The sequence below is a fragment of the Nicotiana tabacum genome, chromosome 18, assembly GCF_000715075.1.
Source record: "Nicotiana tabacum cultivar K326 chromosome 18, ASM71507v2, whole genome shotgun sequence".
Taxonomy (NCBI): Eukaryota; Viridiplantae; Streptophyta; class Magnoliopsida; order Solanales; family Solanaceae; genus Nicotiana; species Nicotiana tabacum.
In genome coordinates, this window is record NC_134097.1 from 95380332 (window position 1) to 95400163 (window position 19832).

The 19832-nt window shown below is 38.2% G+C and overlaps 1 protein-coding gene across 2 annotated transcripts; it reads right to left on the bottom strand.

Annotated features, from left to right (window-relative positions):
• Positions 1-211: 211 nt before the first annotated feature.
• Positions 212-11596, bottom strand: LOC107799522 (SNF1-related protein kinase regulatory subunit gamma-1-like). Of its 2 annotated transcripts, none has more exons than XM_016622644.2 (6): positions 11233-11596; positions 2230-2438; positions 1695-2125; positions 1183-1449; positions 916-1088; positions 212-770 (listed from the first exon to the last, which is right to left on the bottom strand). In XM_016622644.2, the coding sequence occupies exons 2-6, from the start codon at positions 2393-2395 to the stop codon at positions 488-490; spliced, it is 1320 nt and encodes a 439-aa protein (XP_016478130.1). In that variant the 5' UTR covers positions 2396-2438; positions 11233-11596; the 3' UTR covers positions 212-487. The 2 variants fall into 2 exon arrangements, with proteins under 2 accessions (XP_016478130.1, XP_016478129.1); XM_016622643.2 differs by having other exon boundaries at positions 1695-2137; positions 11233-11554.
• Positions 11597-19832: the final 8236 nt, after the last annotated feature.

Genomic DNA, 19832 nt, shown 5'->3' on the forward strand with positions numbered 1-19832 from the left:
CTGAACCTTTTTGATTGCTTTTTGTGCTTCTCAACCCAACAAGCATCGAAATCACAAGATTTAACAAGACAAACCACTTATGAAGATATAGCAAGTGCAATACTCGGAAGAAACTCTTGCAGTTTTAACCAAGGAAATATGAAATGACCACAGGCACACCAGCAATTATTTTGTAACTCGAGGCATATTCTAACATCACAGTGGAGCATTATTTAAAAAAAAAATGAAATTTTTTATTATATTTGTCACTATCGATCCCTATTTGTAGTTAGGTAGTAAGACCAAATGACCTTGAAATTTGAATGAACTGGAGAAACAAAAAAACTCAAAAAACTACCAAGCGATAATGCTGCACGAGTCGCATAAAAGGAACACCTTGTACATGTTAAAGCGGTACTCGAGACTGTTTCTTTGATCTTATGCCAAAGACCTGGTGCTGGTTCTTTTGAAATCCCCCATATATCCTGCTTATTCACCAACAGAAGTATCATTGCCCTAGCATTTCTTGCGCAGAAAATCCAAAGTAGTTATCAAAGAAGTTTTGTGGTTCAAATATGAAGCAAGAAATGACATCTCTGAGCGTAATTACGCCAATGACTTCATCATCTTCCCCAGCTGTCACGTAGATCCTGTGAACCAACTTGGATGCAAGAGTGTCTATCACGTTACCAAGAGCTGAATCAAGCTTGCATGTTATTGGTGTAGAGACCTTTGTGGCATCATGAGTTACCGAAGCAACTGTGTTCATGAAGCCCGTGACTGTCAGCTGCCTGCAATTGAGACGGGCAAAATTATGTATCAGTACACAAAGAAACAGAGAACATCTATGAGCCTGTGCAATAAAGGTCTAAGCATAAATTATCTTAGAAGAGATCAAATATTCAGATCCCAGAGGAAGAAGCAAGTTATCTATACCTGAAATTGGAGAAGAGTTCAGGCTTGAGTAACAAAAATCTGATGTCTCTTATGCTCACATTGCCAACTATCTTCCTCTTTGGCCCTTCTACAACTGGAAGTCCTCCAATATTGTTCTCTCTCATTTTCTTGAATGCTTCCAAAATCAGTTCATCATTTTGAACGCAAATAACCTGTGTGTATGTGGAAAGACAGAGACTTGGCATCACCAAACTTCTGTAATATCAGAAGAATATCTAAAAGTGAAAGGAGCTACAAATTGCTGACCTCATCAGGGGACATGTAAGGGAGGCCAAGCTCTGATATAGGATGAGCAGAGATGCAGTCAAACCAATCCCTCCCTTTGCATCCTTCAAGACCCCGTATAACAGCCGATTGTGTTATGAAGTTCTTAAGGAATGGATTTCCTCTTTCAATCACCGGTACGTTCCGCATCCTATATTTTGATAGCAGCAGCAAGACACTCAACATAGAACTGTCTGTTGCTACTGGAACAAATGGTGCCCACCGATAGGATTTTATGATGGAGCTCACCTGCAAATAAAATTCGTGGACCTCGTCATGTGTATTCATGTCAAATTCTCTGAATACAGTTTAGTCTAGCTTCTGGTGTCCTCCAACTTGGTCATTTTATTTCATGTTTGAGAGTTTTTAAGGCTAGAAGACATATATATCTTAGACACAAACACCATGAAAAGGTAAAGTCTCTCTTGATCAATCAAACCGCTACGGTGACTTGGAAGAAGCTTAAAGGCCAATCCTTTAGAAGGCCTGCTTACCTTCGTCGACTTAAAGGGTTCTTCTTGAAGGATAACCTTGTAGAAATCCTCACCCAACTTATCAGCTGCAGTTGGAGCATCCTTTCCTGCTCCTCGATCTGCAGCCACTCCACCTGCCACAGCTGCACCGACTGCAGCCACTGTTAGACCTGCAACTGCAGCAGGACCTGTTGCACCCAATGCCAGTGCTCCAAGAGCACCAACAGCACCTGCTCCAACTCCTGCCGCTGCTGCCGAACTTGCTGATAAGGCAGCCGCTGCTGCATCTGCGCCCTCCAGGACCCAAAGAACAATAGCTGAGTAATCTAGGATGCCTAAGTATCTTTCTCGCCAATCCTTACTATTCTGAGCAGCTGGATTCCTCACAGGAACTGATAGGATGTTGGATTCAGAAAGAATCTTGACAGCGTCGCCTATGGAAGTGTCCGCATCTATTTCAATCACTAGAATGAGGTGTAAGTTAGCCGTTTAGGATTCAGCACTGGACATCAAACTACTTAGTACAACAGTTTAAAAACTTATCTAATTTAGATACCTTTGCCTCCTGGGACTTGAGGGAAGGATGAAACTGGAATTTTTGCAAATGCATCAGTCAAAGTTTCCTGTAAATTACGGGGCAACTTCTTTCTGCTCTGGACCATCTCAAAGTAAGCATCATAATTTGCAAGTTTCGAAGTCTTTTCTGTTTTTGCTTGTGCCATTTACTTCAATACTCAAAGAAGACGTGGCTGTAAGATTCTATTCCTGAGTAGCAGCAATACAACCATCAGATCAATAAATTTTAAACAAGATAGCCACTAAAATCTCCTACCAGATCACTAAGGAAACTTCACTGCTGCACTTAATTGAAGGATCTCGTGACTCATCCGAAACCTATTACAAATGTTTGTAACCGTGTAGCCCCATGTCCCAAACATGTTTGGACTCGTAAGTAGCTATTCCACTTCCTTAAAAAGCCGATTTTCTGTACTAAAAGTTCATACTTGCTAATTAAGAATAACTCGTAAGATTATTTTTTGGAAACTAATGTTAACACTAAAATTTTCTGCTAGGTACCACCATCTCTGAGAGAAGCATCATAGCATAAAACAGTTTGTTCCTTTAATTTATGGTTGTACTATAAACGTGGGCGTATAGTCAGAGATTCTCTTTCGGAGTAGCTCCTGGCTCCCAACCATAATCAATTTGACTACTTAGAAATTGGACAGTTATCACAATTTATGCAGATTTTAATCCAGAAATTGTCGATGCATCGAGTATAGAATAGGTTTAGTACTAACGAAAACATTTGGACGAAATTATGTTCTGATATTAGTTCTCTTCCATTATTAAAAATATTTTTCAGCAAATCAGAAATAACAACTGCCTTATCTCTATTAAAACAATCTCAACTTCTATTTATAATACCTTTTATGCGTACCAATATTGCCAGTCTTTACGACTCGCCAGATTGCTACTGTTCTACTCTCACCTACCTAAAATGCTTCCTATAAAATGTTGGACTTTAAGCCATTTGGTTTTAAAGTAGAAGAAGTGTGAATTGGAAATGGAGGGAAATAAAATGGAGGGAAAATGAAAATTTGAAGAAGTGAACTTTTGCCTTGCACTTTGTCCCTCATTGGTGAGGGACAATCACATTTGTGTGCTTATATATAGATTCACTTCTTAAAGCTCTTAAAAGGAGTTGAAGAGAATGAACCCTCGCGCCGTCGTCGTCGCTCGCTTCGGCTTCGGCTTCGGCTTCGGCTTCGGCTTCGGCTTCGGCTTCGGCTTCGGCTTCGGCTTCGGAGAGCCTCTCTAGCCGCGGTTCTGCTGCGATCGCGGTAGAACCGCGGCAGGCCGCGTATTTTCTGAAAAGGCACCTTTCCAGACACCTCTTCTGATATTTGCCTATAAATTCTGAGGCAAGGCTGCATCTTCTTAACACGAAAAAAAAAACACTCCAGAATTTCTTTCTTTCTGAATATACTGCATCCTAATTCGCAGTCTCTCTCTCTCAAATTCGTAAGTGTGATTTTGCTCCGTTCTTTGAGTTCGTTGGTATCCTGCAGTTTGTATTGCCACTGTTGCAGGAAGGTTTATTCCGTTTTATCCTGGGAGGATTTAATCCATTACCTTGGCAACGTGTGAGGGGGTTAAAATTCCTTAAGGACGCACAAGAAAAATTGTGGACTCGGAATATTTCTGATTCTTTACTATTTTATACATTTCTTTATTCTTCTAACAGTTTTCTGATTTTTGTTTTAACACAGTTACGCTCACAAGCTTAAGGAAATTTTAATTTTACTAACATTTCTGTGTCGATTATTAAACTGTTTTCTATATACTTTGTTAGAGACTAAATCCTTGTTGCTTTCTACTCCTATAATTGTTTCTGTCCGGTTTAAAGTACATAAAAATTTTGCCGGAATAATAAACGTACGGATTTGAAGTATATAAAAACTTCACCATTGTTACGTGTTCTATGTTTGGTTTGGTATTCAGTTTGAAGATATCAAAACTTCACTGATTTAACAAGTTCTGTATTGTTTTCAACTTTACAGAAATATGACGAATGAAAACCAAACTAATGGAAGTGTTGCGGGAACGGGTGCTACTGTTACGAGTGTTGCTGCCTCGTCAAGCCGTTCTACTCCTGCTCATGCTATGGCACCGGCAGAAAAACCCGGAAAGTTTTCCGGTATTGACTTCAAACGCTGGCAAATGAAGATGCTCTTCTATCTTACTACGTTGAGTTTGCAATGTTTCATCAAGGAGGATCCTCCGGTCATGGCTGAGAATACTCCGGATGATGAACGACTTGTTGTAACTGAAGCATGGAAACATTCTGATTTCTTGTGCAAAAACTACATATTGAGTTGTTTGGAAGATGGCTTGTACAATGTCTATAGTGTCATGGAAACTTCAAAAGCGTTATGGAATGCACTTGAGAAGAAGTACAAGACTGAGGATGCCGGACTTAAGAAGTTCGTGGCTGCAAGGTTTTTGGATTTCAAGATGATTGACACTAGGTCAGTCATAACCCAAGTCCAAGAATTACAAGCCATTGTGCATGACCTCCTTGCTGAAGGTATGACCCGAGTCAATAATTTTATTAATAAGATTTATCTTATTACTAATTATGAGATTGTTGCTGAAGGTATGGTCATAAATGAGGCCTTTCAAGTCGCTGCTTTCATTGAAAAGTTACCTCCGTTGTGGAAGGATTTTAAGAACTATCTTAAACACAAGCGGAAGGAGATGACACTAGAAGACTTGATTGTTCGTTTGAGGATAGAAGAAGACAACAAAAATGCTGAAAAGAAGTCATGTGGAAACTCGACAATAATGGGGGCAAACGTTGTTGAGGAGGCGCCACAAAATAAGAAGAGGAAGAAGGCTTCCGGACCAAAGAATTACCCAAGCAAGAAAAAGTTCAAGGGTAATTGCCACAACTGTGGAAGATCTGGGCATAAGGCCGTGGATTGTCGTGCGCCCAAGAATGATAAGAAGAAAAAGAATCAAGCTAACATGGTTGAAGATGAAATGGAGGACTTATGTGTCATGTTGTCTGAATGCAATTTGGTAGGAAATCCAAAAGAATGGTGGATAGATTCTGGAGCCACCCGCCATGTTTGTGCTAACAAGGAGTTATTTTCTTTTTATGCCCCCGCAGGACCCAACGAGACAATCTTCATGGGAAATTCATCTACGGCCAAAATTGAAGGAGTTGGCAAGATTGCGTTGAAGATGACGTCGGGAAAAATAGTGACTCTAAATCAAGTCGTCCATGTTCCAGAAATTCGCAAGAATCTTGTGTCTACCTCACTTCTTGTCAAGAATGGATTCAAATGTATTTTTGTTTCTAATAGTGTTGTACTTAGTAAGAACGATGTATATGTAGGAAAAGGTTACCTAAATGAGGGCATTTTTAAGCTAAATGTAATAGCAGTTCCTATCAATAAAGTGAATGTTTCTTCTTACTTACTTGAGTCAAACACTTTATGGCATTCGCGTTTAGGTCACGTAAACTTCAAAACATTGCGGAAGATGATAAATCTAGAAGTATTGCCAAAATTTGATTGCATTAATTCCAAATGTCAAATATGTGTGGAATCAAAGTATGCTAAGCATCCTTATAAGTCCGTTGAAAGGAATTCAAGTCCTTTAGACTTAATTCACACAGATATTTGCGACATGAAGTCAACACCATCTCGCGGTGGGAAAAAGTATTTTATTACTTTTATTGACGATAGCACGAGATACTGCTATGTTTATTTACTTAATAGTAAAGATGAGGCAATTGATGCTTTCAAGCAATACAAGAATGAAGTTGAAACGCAACTAAACAAAAAGATCAAAATGATAAGAAGTGATAGGGGTGACGAATATGAATCTCCTTTTGAAGAAATTTGTTTGGAAAATGGCATTATTCACCAAACAACTGCCCCTTACTCTCCACAATCTAATGGAATTGCGGAGAGGAAGAATCGAACATTGAAGGAGATGATGAATGCATTGCTAATAAGTTCTGGCTTACCACAGAACTTGTGGGGGGAAGCTATACTTACAGCTAACCGGATAATCAACCGTGTACCTCATAGTAAAACACGGTCCATTCCCTATGAAAAGTGGAAAGGAAGGAAGCCTAGCTTGAAATACTTCAAAGTGTGGGGGTGTTTAGCTAAGGTACAAGTTCTTAAACCTAAAAGGGTTAAGATAGGTCCAAAAACGGTTGATTGTGTGTTTATTGGATATGTAACCAATAGCAAGGCATATCGTTTTCTGGTTCATAAATCAGAAAATCCTGAGATTCACATTAATACGATAATAGAATCAGATAATGCTGAATTCTTTGAAACTATTTATCCGTATAAAAAGGAAAGTGAAGTGACCTGCCAAAAGTCAAAACGACCTCGGGAGGAAATAATAGATGGTATGCCTAATGAAGAAAATCCAAGAAGAAGTAACCGTCAAAGGATATCTACTTCATTCGGTCCAGATTTTCTGACTTTTCTGTTAGAAAATGAGTCTCGTACCTTCAAGGAAGCAATGTCTTCCTCAGAAGCACAATATTGGAAAGAAGCTGTCAATAGTGAAATAGAATCCATATTGAGCAACCATACTCGGGAATTGGTTGATCTTCCTCCGGGTAACAAAACGTTGGGTTCTAAATGGATTTTCAAGAAGAAAATGAAAGACGATGGTACTATTGACAAATACAAGGCAAGACTTGTTGTCAAAGGATTTAGACAACGAGAAGGTCTTGACTATTTTGACACATACTCGCCGGTAACAAGAATTACATCTATTCGGATGCTAATAGCGTTAGCCGCCTTGTAGTCAAAGGATTTAGACAACGAGAAGGTCTTGACTATTTTGACACATACTCGCCGGTAACAAGAATTACATCTATTCGGATGCTAATAGCGTTAGCCGCCTTGTATGGTCTTCAAATCCATCAAATGGATGTAAAAACAGCCTTCTTAAATGGTGATCTTGAGGAAGAAATTTACATGAACCAACCTGAAGGGTTTGTGGTTCCGGGAAAAGAAAAGAAGGTGTGTAGACTTGTTAAGTCTCTTTATGGACTAAAACAAGCACCCAAACAATGGCATGCGAAATTTGACCAAACAATGTTGTCAAATGGTTTTAAGATTAATGAATGTGATAAGTGTGTTTACATTAAGAACGTTCAAAATCATGTAGTCATTGTTTGCTTATATGTTGATGATATGCTAATAATGAGCAAAGACATCGCCGACATTCAAGCTACTAAGCGTATGCTTGCTAGTAAGTTTGATATGAAAGACTTAGGAGTTGCCGATGTAATTCTAGGAATTAAAATCCAGAGGACTCCTCAAGGTCTAGCTTTGTCTCAATCACATTACGTGAAAATGGTACTTGAAAAATTCAAACACTTGGAATTTAGAAGTGCAAGGACTCCAATTGACTTAAACCATCATCTTATGAAGAATAAAGGCGAAAGTACGTCTCAATTGGAGTATGCTCGTGTGTTGGGAAGTCTAATATACATCATGAACTGTACACGACCCGATATAGCTTGTGCAATAAGTAAACTTAGTCGATTCACAAGTAATCCCAACAAGCATCACTGGGTGGCTATGAAACGAGTTCTGGGATATTTGGAGTATACCCAAGACTACGCTTTGCACTACAATAAATATCCTGCGGTTATTGAAGGATATAGTGATGCTAATTGGATAACCGGCTCATCAGAAACAAAGTCCACAAGTGGATATGTGTTTACTGTTGGTGGAGGAGCAGTATCTTGGAAGTCTTCCAAACAGACATGTATCGATCGCTCTACAATGGAATCAGAGTTTATAGCATTGGATAAAGCCGGTGAAGAAGCTGAATGGCTTCGGAATTTTTTAGAAGACATTCCGTTCTGGCCAAAACCTTTGGCTCCTATTTTCATACATTGCGATAGTGAGGCTGCAATAGGACGGGCAGGGAGCGTTATGTATAACGGAAAGTCTCGTCATATACGACGAAGACATAATACCGTTAGACAACTATTTTCTAGTAGAATTATCACTATTGATTATGTAAGATCAAAGGATAATGTTGCGGATCCACTTACAAAAGGCTTAACTAGAGAGGGAGTTGAGAAATCATCCAAGGGAATGGGACTATGGCCGAGGATAAGTCAACATGGCGGTAACTCTACCTAGAATTTTGGATGTTCCGAGATCTAGGTTCAAGGAGCTCAAACAAAGTTGTGATTGACCGGTTCAACATTGTCAAAACAAAATCTTTGGTCCATTCTCGTGATTAAGACAATGTTCAGTAACAAGGATAGAACTTTACACGTTCTTTAATGATTATCAAAGTTTGATGAAGTATCTATCAAATAGTGTCAATCTAAAGGATTACACGTTTAGGAATCACCTACGTAAGTGTGAAGTGTAAGCCGCTTCAAGGAGAATTCTGTAAGGCCAATTCTCTACGCATTTATGAGACCAGGCGGTGTTCATGGCTAAAACGAACACAACAATGAGAACCAAAAGACGGTTAAGGGTTGGTTGTGTGGCATATGGCTGTCTAGGTATACACTAAAGTTCGACGGTTCAAAGATATCAAATCTACCGATTGACCGAGTATATCCGACATATGTTCACTACGGAAAGTTCAAAGGGAACCCTACTTATCCAGATGCAATTAATCCTTACTTGCAAAATCACATAGCTTTCATCTATGATCTTTCTTGATACAGCCATTCCCATTCATGTGGGGGATTGTTGGACTTTAAGCCATTGGGCTTTAAAGTAGAAGAAGTGTGAATTGGAAATGGAGGGAAATAAAATGGAGGGAAAATGAAAATTTGAAGAAGTGAACTTTTGTCTTGCACTTTGTCCCTCATTGGTGAGGGACAATCACATTTGTGTGCTTATATATAAATTCACTTCTTAGAGCTCTTAAAAGGAGTTGAAGAGAATGAACTCTCGCGCCGTCGTCGTCGCTCGCTCGGCTCGGCTTCGGCTTCGGCTTCGGCTTCGGCTTCGGCTTCGGCTTCAGATTTGTTAAATGATCGATAAGATTATTTTTTGGACAAAATTTATTTAATTATTTAATAATTAATTAAATGTCAAATCACTGCTGAAACTACGCCAGAACCCTGCTGAAAGTTCAGAGGGCCTCGCTGGCCGCGGTTCTGCCGCGACCGCGGTAGAATCGCGGCAGTCAGATTCAGAGAGCCTCTCTAGCCGCGTATTTTCTGAAAAGGCACCTTTCCAGACACCTCTTTCTGATATTTGCCTATAAATTCTGAGGCAAGGCTGCATCTTCTTAACACGAAAAAAAAAACACTCCAGAACTTCTTTCTTTCTGAATATACTGCATCCTAATTTGCAGTCTCTCTCTCTCAAATTCGTAAGTGTGATTTTGCTCCATTCTTTGCGTTCGTTGGTATCCTGCAGTTTGTATTGCCACTGTTGCAGGAAGGTTTATTCCGTTTTATCCTGGGAGGATTTAATCCATTACCTTGGCAACGTGTGAGGGGGTTAAAATTCCTTAAGGACAACAACAACAACTACAACAACCCAGTGTAATCCCACAAGTGGGGTCTGGGGAGGGTAATATGTACGCAGACCTTACCTCTACCCCGAGGGGCAGAGAGGCTGTTTCCAGGAGACCCTCGGCTCAAAGAGGCAACAAGAGACACTATATTAGTACTATCAATAGACTCATAATAAAACAACATAAAATACCATAAAATCCATAACATAACATAAATACCATAAAATAACAAAGTAACAGCAATATAAGAGATATAGGAAATACGAGAAAGATGTAAGGTATTAATACACAACAGATAAAGCCCATCATCAGTAGTTGATCAATAACATCCTAAGACTAATTCCTAACTGGCTAGTCTCACTCTAGTGCGCTGTAGAAAAGACATCACAATTTCCCCTAACCTACAACCTTAATGCTCGATCTCCACAATTCCCTGTTTAGGGTCATGTCCTCAGTAACCCTAAGTCGTGCCATATCCTGCCTGATCACCTCTCCCCAATACTTCTTAGGTCTCCCTCTACCTCTCCTCGTACCCACCACCGCCAGTCGTTCACACCTTGTTACCGGTGCATCAGTGTTCCTCCTCTGAATGTGCCCGAACCATCTGAGTCTTGCTTCCGCATCTTGTCCTCCATGGGGGCCACGCCCACCTTCTCTCGAATATCTTCATTTCTAATCTTATCCTTCCTTGTATGCCCGCACATCCACCTCAACATCCTCATCTCTGCAACTTTCATCCTCTGGATGTGTGAGAACTTCACCGGCCAACACTCGGTCCCATACAACATAGCAGGCCTAACCACTGCCCTAGAAAAATTGTCCTTAAAATTCCTTAAGGACGCACAAGAAAAATTGTGGACTCGAAATATTTCTGATTTTTTACTATTTTATACATTTCTTTATTCTTCTAACAGTTTTCTGATTTTTGTTTTAACACAGTTACGCTCACATAAAATACTCCCGTTAATCCCAACTCAGATAACAAGTTTCTCTTTTGTGACGATCAGGATGTTCTAAACCATCCACTAATAATAATTTTTGTACTTCTTTTTCAGAACTTTCAAAAATTCAAATTCTTTAATCATTCCAACCAACCCCTTAATATAATCACCTTTTTCTATTAAGCTAACTAGCATGGACACCAACAACAACAACCCGGTAAAATCCCACCAAGTGGGGTCTGGGAGGCCTGGACACCACTGTTATAAAAAAAAAACTACCACTAGATCATGTTATAAATTTTAACCTTCTAATCAACTAAACACCATCACATAAAATAGGTAAAAAAAAAAAATTCCTTTATACTATCAAACACAGATGACGGAACACACCAAAAGCCGATATTCCTCACATCGACAGCAAAGTGAAAGGCCGAACAAAAAAAAAAACCCAAGGATTGAAGAGTTGGAGTAACAATTATATATATACTGATGGAAGAGGACTAGTTGAAGCGCACATAGAAGAACCCTAACCATAAATATATAAAAGAAAGAATACTTGTATTAAAGCTATGTACCTGTGCGCCTCTGCGATAGTTTAGCTTGAAAAATGGAAGATCCAAATAAACAGAGAATTCTGTACAGTTTGAAAGGATTAGAAGTGGAATTGATGGGTGTCTTTGTTGATGAGAAGAATAGCAAAAGTTAGTTACTTTTCTGGTTTTCGGTGGTGCTGCCATGTGTTATAGTTTAAACCCTCCACTTGTCACTGGATTTAGATTTTAGAGTGAGTGAATGATAACCTCCTTATAGTAATTTTGGTGTATCTAGAGGTCATCATACAGTACTACTTGCCTACTTTGCACCATAGGTGGATCTTAGAGCTAGCCGTTCATTTTCATCGGCTTATAGGCAAAATGAGATCATTTTATGTTCCATTTTGGGGTTGTATGGTTATTTTTCTTGATAAATATTTTTTTGAAAGATGAGTGATTTTATCATTTATCTTCTCATATTTAATTGATAACTTGCTCATCAACTTTGATTTATGATATGAATAGCTTAGTTTTGGTAAACAAATCACAATTACAGGTACATGGGAGGTCGATGGAATGAACGGAATACGAACATTTAAGTATGTTACCCCCAGGTTTTCGTACGTAAAAGTATGCCATAAGTAAATTGATAAAGCTTGGAAATGAGATATTACATCCAACATTTTTTTACGTTAAAGTTTTGTCGTAAGTTAATCAACATAAGTTCGGGAATGGGATTATTTTGAAATTATAAGCATTATGCTACTTTAAACACGTGATGAGTAAATTCGTGAAGGAGAAAGGAGTAAGCAAATCAACGAAAATGAATTTCGTCAAATTCTGGCATTTTGAGATAAAATACAGCCCGAGCTAAAATACCTGGTAGTTATGGACTAGTACCATACAAGGTACTACATGATCATGATAGCAAGGTGTATAAGGTGTGTTAAAATATGTAGTATTATAAGTAATTTGAGATAATTCTTAATTATGTGGGTAATTAATTAATTATTGAATTAATGAAAGATTAATAAGTTGATTAAGGAGACGGGATAGAAATTTAAATAAGTTCAAGTGTTGTAACGTGGCAGCAAAAGGATCAATGAATTGTGACTCAAAAATTAGTATATTATGTGTCAATTCATAAGGAAGTGAGTCATTTCCATTTAGTAATGGATAGACACATATAACATGAGTCACATTATATCTAGTTACAAAAGAAAAACGTGAGAACGTGAGCCATATCCATTCTTAAGATATATAACTCACAATTCCATTACCATATACATTCAAACATAATTGTTTGTATGTTACAAACATAGGTCACAACCGTAAGTCACATATGTAAGATAAAACCTTCAACAATTCAAATCAAAGTGAGATTTCGCAATTATAATAGAGTATGATGCAATCTTTCTTAAGAATATCATACGAATTTTTTCCTATTTCGATTCGTCGTTACGTGTTGTCGCAATTGACATGTATTAAAGGGATTTTTAAGAGAATCGACTAAGGTATATTAATGTTATCCCTTCTTTCTTTTGGCATGATCCATACGGTACAAATGAAACAAGCGAAATACACAACTTTCATAAATGACTCTATTCATAGAAATACTAGGGGTGTCTATATTTTTGATTCCCCATGTAAATTATTATTATATCTTCTGTTCATGGGTCTCAGAAAAATACGTATATGATAAAGTTTATCCGAAAGACATATTGATTTTTATGGCATTCCGAAAAAATTTTATTAACATATTTCTTATGCATTTCATGCATTTATACATGTACATTGACTCATCACCAGATGGTGTTATATACGCGTATTTATATGTATATATATGTATATGGGATATGAAAAAAGGTTACGGCGTTATATCGCACCACCACCTGATCAGCTGGTATACGTTGATGATTTTGCCCACAGTGGCCGAGATGATATGATGGGATGCCCTCAGAGGCTGATGATGTTATGAAACATGTATCTATGCATGACATGATATTCATACGCATATGCATGATACTATAAGTATTTTATGATTTACAAAGTTTTCCAGACTTACAGGTTGAGTTATGTACTCTATATTTCTTCCATGTTTGTTATGTACATATTTATGTGCCTTACATACTCGGTACATTATTCGTACTGACGTCCCTTTTGCCTGGGGACGCTGCGTTTCATGTCCGCAGGTCCCGATAAATAGGCCGAGAGCCATCCAAGTAGGTTATCAGCTCAGCGGAAGATGTTGATGCGCTCCATTTGCTTCGGAGTTGCTTTCTTGGTTAGTATGATTTAGACGTGTATTGTTTGGTATGACAGAACTCTGTCCCGACCTTTATGAAAATTACGTATTCTTAGAGGCTTGTAGACAGATGTCATGTACGTAAGAGATTGTATGGCCTTGTCGGCCTATATTCAGTGTACGAGTGGTTATTTTGGGCTTATAGGCCTGTATGTCTTATGTATAGATTGGTATTACATATTGTATTCTACCTATTTCACGGCAGCCTCTCCGGCTCAGTTATCTATGATAGTATGATACGAAAAGATACGTTATGTTGGTACTCGGTTGAGTAAGGTACCGGGTGCCCGTCGCGGCCAATCGGTTTGGGTCGTGACATATGTGTTTGGTATGAAGGAAAATATTTTCCAATATTTTCATATTTGGTTGGCTTAAATATTTTGGAAAATATTTTCCTCATCAACTCATTTTTCTCCAATTGAAGGAAAATGTTTTCCTTATCAAGAGAAGGGAAAATATTTTACAAAACTCTTTTCCAACATTCCCTGCCCTATTCCTCATCCCCACCAACCCACCACCACCCACACTACCCACCCTACCCCTACCCCAACCCCCAACCCCCTCCTCACCCTGGCGCCACCCCTCACCCCAATCCTAAATATTATTAATAGTATTTTCTTTTCATGTTATAGATAGATTTTTTTTTCATTTCAACAAATGAGTATTTTCTTTATGATATAAAAAATATTTTTTTTATTTTAACAAAAAAAAAAGCAGTTTCTTTTCATGATATAGAAAATATATTTTCTTTCATTTCAACAAAATGGTTTTTTTCTTTTTATAATGTAGAAAAAGTATTTTCTTTCACTTCAAGAAAATGAGTATTTTCTTTTTATAATGTAGAAAAAGTATTTTCTTTTATTTTAACAAAATGTGTATTTTCTTTTCATGATGTAGAATTTTATTTTTTTTTCATTTCAACAAAATGAGTATTTTCTTTTCATGATTTAAAAAAAGTATTTTCTTTTATTTCAATAAAATGAGTACTTTTTATTTTAATGTTGTAGCAAGAGTACTTTCTTTTTCAACCAAAAAAGAGTATTTTTTTAGTTATGGAGCGAATTTCAACATTGTGCTTGCGTAAAAAAGTAACGCAGCACATTAGTTCCTTTGGGTTTGTGTGAATTGTTAGAAGAATGATTAAATTCTTGAAAAAAATAGAGTTCAGAAAACGTTGGGTATTTTGGGGGGAGGGGGGCAAGGAAACATGTGAACTTGGGGAAGGGGTGAGGAGAGTAGCATAAAAAAAATATTTTCCACTCATCAACCAAACAAGGGAAAATAAGTAATAAAATCACTCATTTTCCATGAAAACATTTTCTAGGAAAATTTTTCCATGGAAAACATTTTCCTTCATACCAAACACACCCCATATCTACCCACTTTTCCCTCATTAAACTCATGCGGCTTTGCCCTTCTCTATAAATACGCTAAAAAATATTTTCCGAAAAAAGTTAGTGCTTGACTTGAATCTAAGCTAGCGTTTGGCCATAGATTCCCAAATTTGTTTTAAAAAATTTGATTTGGGTGAAGTTTGGTTTGAAGATAAAAAATTATTTGGACATAATTTTTCAAAACATACTTCACTTTTTTTTTTTTGAAAAAACATGAAATGTGATTTATAGTCATAAGTTTTAAAAACTATCAAAAATACCCAACAACTCTGAAGAAAATTCATATAAAACAAGGGAAACAAATGTGAAGAAAATTCATACAAAACAAATAAAATAAAATATAAAAAATTTGCCTTAAAAATTTATTTGGGTTGACTTCGGTCAACTTTTTGAGCAAACATACCCAGATCGGTATTTTAATGATCCTGGTGGGTCCGTATTGTGATTTGGAACTTGGGCGTGTGCCCGAAATCGAATTCGAAGATCTCTAGATCGAGTTATCGCTTTTTTTTGGAAATTTAAAAGTTTAAAGGCTTAATGACTTTGAAAGTTTGACTAATGTTTGACTTTATTGCTATCGGTCCGTATTTTAGTTCCGAAATCTGGCATAGGTCCATTACTATATTTATGACTTATTTGTCACATTTGGTGAGAAACGGAGTTGGTTTGACGTGATTCTGACGCCCGGTTGTTAAAATAGGAGTTCATGAGTTTTCTTAAAATTTTCCTTTGATTTGGTGTTCAATTCATAGTTTTAGGTGTTATTTTGGTGATTTGATCATGTGAACAAGTTTATATGATATTTTTTGACTTGTGTGCATGTTTAGTTTGGAGCCCCGAGGGCTCGGGTGAGTTTCGAATAGGCTACGGAGTGAGTTTTGGACTTAGGAATGTGCTGGTGTGTTTCAGTTCTGGTGCAGTCAGACCTCCCAAGTGCGAGGTCAGGCTTCGCATTTGCGACCTCTGTTAGGTTTGCATTTGCGAGCAACTCCTCGCATTTACGAAGAGTAGCTGTGGCACCTCCAATTCGCATTTGCGAACAAGACTTTGCATTTGCAAAGTGGGGTTGGGAAGAGGTTTTTTGCATTTGCGATCATTTTGGTCGCATTTGTGGAGGGCACACTGTTCGCAATTGCAAACTATTCATCACAATTGCGATGACAACAGAAATGGGGAGACTTCGCAATTGCGACTGTTTCTTCGCATTCAGGTCGCAAATGCGACATCTGTGACAGGCAAAATAGCTGAAAAACGGGATTTTCTCTCATTCTTCAAATTTTCAAAACAAGAAAACCTTAGAGGCGATTTTCCCAAGAACCCTTCTTCCCCAATCCATTGGTAAGTGATTCTAACCTATATTCTTTCAATCTTTCATTACATTTCATAAGATTTCAACCTAAAATCTAGTATTTTCATGGTGGAAATTGGGGGTGTGGGTAGAATTAGGGATTTTTGTAAAATTGGGATTTAAACCTTAAATTGAGGTCGGATTTCAAAATAAATTATATAACTGGGCTCGAGGGTGAATGGGTAGTCCGGGTTTGGTCCGAATTTCAGCTTAGGACCAAGCGGGTCCGGGAGTTGGCTTTTATTGACTTTTTCAATAATGACCTAAATTGAATCTTTTGCAATCGTGGGTAGTTCCTAAGGCTTAATGTGAAATATTTGGTTGGTAATTTGCTAGATTCTATTGGTTCGGAGGCTTGTTTGAAAGGCAAAGCTGTGGTTGAGCTTTGAGTTGATCCTTGGAGCGAGGTAAGTATCATGGTTAACCTTGGCTTGAGGGATTAGGACTTGTTTGTCTATTTGCTACATGTTTAGATGTTGGGTACAATGTATATGTGAGGTGACGAGTACTTATGCGTTTGTGATGACCCGAAAGGTCATCACTTGTTTTAGAAATAAACTCTATGTTCCGAGGCCTTAAAAACCTCCTTTTTGTCTCACCTCGATTTGCATGTGCAGCCCGAGCATGTATCTGGAAAGCCATTATGCAAAAATTTGTGAAAAATAATGAATTTTGCTTTTAAATGAAGTTAGGTTGACTTCGGTCAATATTTTGGGTAAATGGACCCGGACCCGTGATTTGACGATCCTGAAGGGTCTGTAGGAAAATATGGGACTTGGACGTATGCCCGGAATCAAATTCCGAGGTCCCAAGCCTGAAAAATTAATTTTTAAAGAAAATTATTTTCTGGAATATATATGAGTTTTTGGAAATTTGAATGTTTTTGAAATTGATGGTATCGGGCCCGTATCTTGGTTTCAGAGCCCGGTATAAGTCTTATATGGCGTTTAGATTGAGCCTGTAAAATTTGGTAAGAAACGAACTCGAAATGATATGAATCGAACCCTCGGTTGTGAAAATTGAAACTTAAGTGTTCTTGAATTTTTTTTTTTGATGCTAAATTCGTTTTAAAGGTGTTAATTTGGCGATTTGATCGCACGAATAAGTTCATATGATATTTTTGAGTAAGTATGCATGTTTGATTTGGATCCCCAAGGGCTCAGGTGAGTTTCGGATGGGTTTAAGGATGTTTTTAAACTTAGAAAAGTTGCAGGTTTTGCTGTCTCAGGTGCACAAAGGTTTTGTTCTTTGCGTTCGCGTGGTTCCACTCACGAACGCGTAAGGCAACTTTCTCAGGTGCCAGTTTGTTCTTCGCGAACGCGGAGCTTGGGACGTGAATGCGAAGCTGCGGGGGGAGTACCCTTCACGAACGCGTTCAGGCACTCGCGAACGCGTAAGGTTAATGGCCTAGGGGAGGGATTTCACATTAGTTTTACGCGAACGCGGCCATCTATCCGCGAATGCGAAGGCTCGAGGAGCTGAAGCTGTGCGAATGCTATCCGTCGAATGCGAATGTGATGGTCAGCTGGGCCTGACCCATCACGAATGCGACAGGCCTATCGAGAATGCGATGAAGGCCTGCCCAACCATTTTAAAACAAAGCAAAAACGGGCAGAACCCATTTGCTTCATATTTTCAAATTTTGGGAGCATTGAGGTGATTTTCAAAAAACAAAGTTCTTCCCAAAGAATTAGTATATGATTCTAAACATTTTTCTTTCGATTTCCCATTGCATTTCATCAATTTTCATCCTAAAATCTAGGGTTTTTATGGTTGAAATTAGGAATTTGGGTAGAGTTAGGGTTTTTTGATTAATTGGTATTCAGACCTTGTTTTGGGGTCGAATTTCGAAACTAATTGCATATTTGGGCTTGTGGGTGAATGAGTGATCGGGTTTTGGTCCGAACCTCGAGTTTCGACCTAGTGGGCTCGGGGTTGATCTTTGACTTTTTGGGAAAAATGATAGAAAACCTATAATTAAGCATTGTGTACGCGTTCTTTAGTATTTATTGATGTTGTTAAATTAATTTGGACTAGATACAAGTAATTTGGTGGCGAATTCTAAAGGAAAAGCGGTGTTTGAGGCTTGAGTTGGCCGTGGAAGTTTGAGGTAAGTGTTTGGTCTAACCTTAGCTTGAGTGATTAGGAGTTGTGTCTTATTTGCTATGTGTTAATTGTGAAGTACGACGTATAGGCATGGTGACGAGTATCTATACAATGGTGTCAAGAATGCCCGTGAGTCTTGTATTGTAATTGTTGTGACTCTGTTGTGGTTTATTCATGCTTTATATAAGGATTATCATTATTGTTCCCTTGCCGGGATGTTGTCGTGATAATTATTGTTCCCTTGTTGGGATGTTATTGTGATATTATTATTCCCTTGCTGGGATGTTGTTGTTATATTATTGTTCCCTTGTCGGGATGTTGTTGTTATACTATTGTTCCCTTGTCGGGATGTTGTTGTTATATTATTGTTCCCTAGCCGGAATTCTTTTATGATTGGTGTTGATAAATGAAATAGGAGTGGTTTGCACTCCTGCAACGGTAATAAATGAAATGGGAGCGGGTTGCACGCCTGCAACGGTACTATATGAAATGGGAGCGGGTTGCACGCCTGTAATGGTATTATATAAAATGGGACCGGGTTACATGCTTGCAACGGTATTACATGTGTACTTGTTTCTTATTTACTTATCTTTTGCTGGTAATTGATTTATGGTGTTCCTTACATTTCTCTATTGGTATTCTGTTGTTATCTGTTACTCCCCGCAACATGTCTCCCCCGCCCAACTTTAGTTGTAATTATCTGCTTTTATTTTCCGCTGTATATGATTTAACTGCACAGGTTTATTTTGGTAGTCTGGTCCTAGCCTAGTCACTACTTCGCTGAAGTTAAGCTAGGCACTTACTAGTACATGGGGTTGGTTGTGCTGATACTACACTCTGCACTGTGTGCAGATGCTGATACCGGAGCATTTGGACCGCAATGAGGGTGTTGTCTTCAGTCCATTCAGGCGACCCGAGGTAGTCCTGCAAACGTCCGCAGGCCTTGGTGTCTCGTCTGATCACTTCTCTTTCTGTTTTTACTTATTCAGAGACAGATTTGTGTATTTTCATTTAGACCTTATTTTTAGTATTCTTAGATAGTCCGTGACTTGTGACACCAAATTCTGGGTAGTATTGTACTTCAGATTATGTAACAGTGTTTGGTTGAACTATTAAGTTTTCGTCTTCCGAATTTCTTGTTATTTAATTTAATCCGCTGTTTAATAGCTTAATTCTTTGAATTGTTGAACATGCTTAATAAAAAGGGTAATGAATTTATAATGCTCGCTTTATTAGCTTTTACGAGTAGGCGCCATCACAATTCCCGAGGGTGGAAAATTCGGTTGCACGCCTGCAATGGTACTATATGAAATGGGAGCGGGTTGCACGCCTGTAACGGTACTATATGAAATGGGATCGGGTTGCACGCCTGCAATGGTATTATATGAAATGGGACCGGGTTACACACCTGCAACGGTATTACATGTGTACTTGTTTCTTATTTCCTTATCTTTTGCTGGTAAATGATATATGGTGTTCCATGCATTTC

What these genes read in the sequence shown, in the direction of transcription:
- LOC107799522 (XM_016622643.2), bottom strand. Translation starts at nt 2,395, where the DNA reads ATGGCACAAGCAAAAACAGAAAAGACTTCGAAACTTGCAAATTATGAT. An exon ending in AACCCTTTAAGTCGACGAAG is followed by an intron (nt 1,450 to 1,694) that starts GTAAGCAGGCCT and finishes TTTTATTTGCAG; the next exon opens with GTGAGCTCCATCATAAAATC. An exon ending in CTTACATGTCCCCTGATGAG is followed by an intron (nt 1,089 to 1,182) that starts GTCAGCAATTTG and finishes ACATACACACAG; the next exon opens with GTTATTTGCGTTCAAAATGA.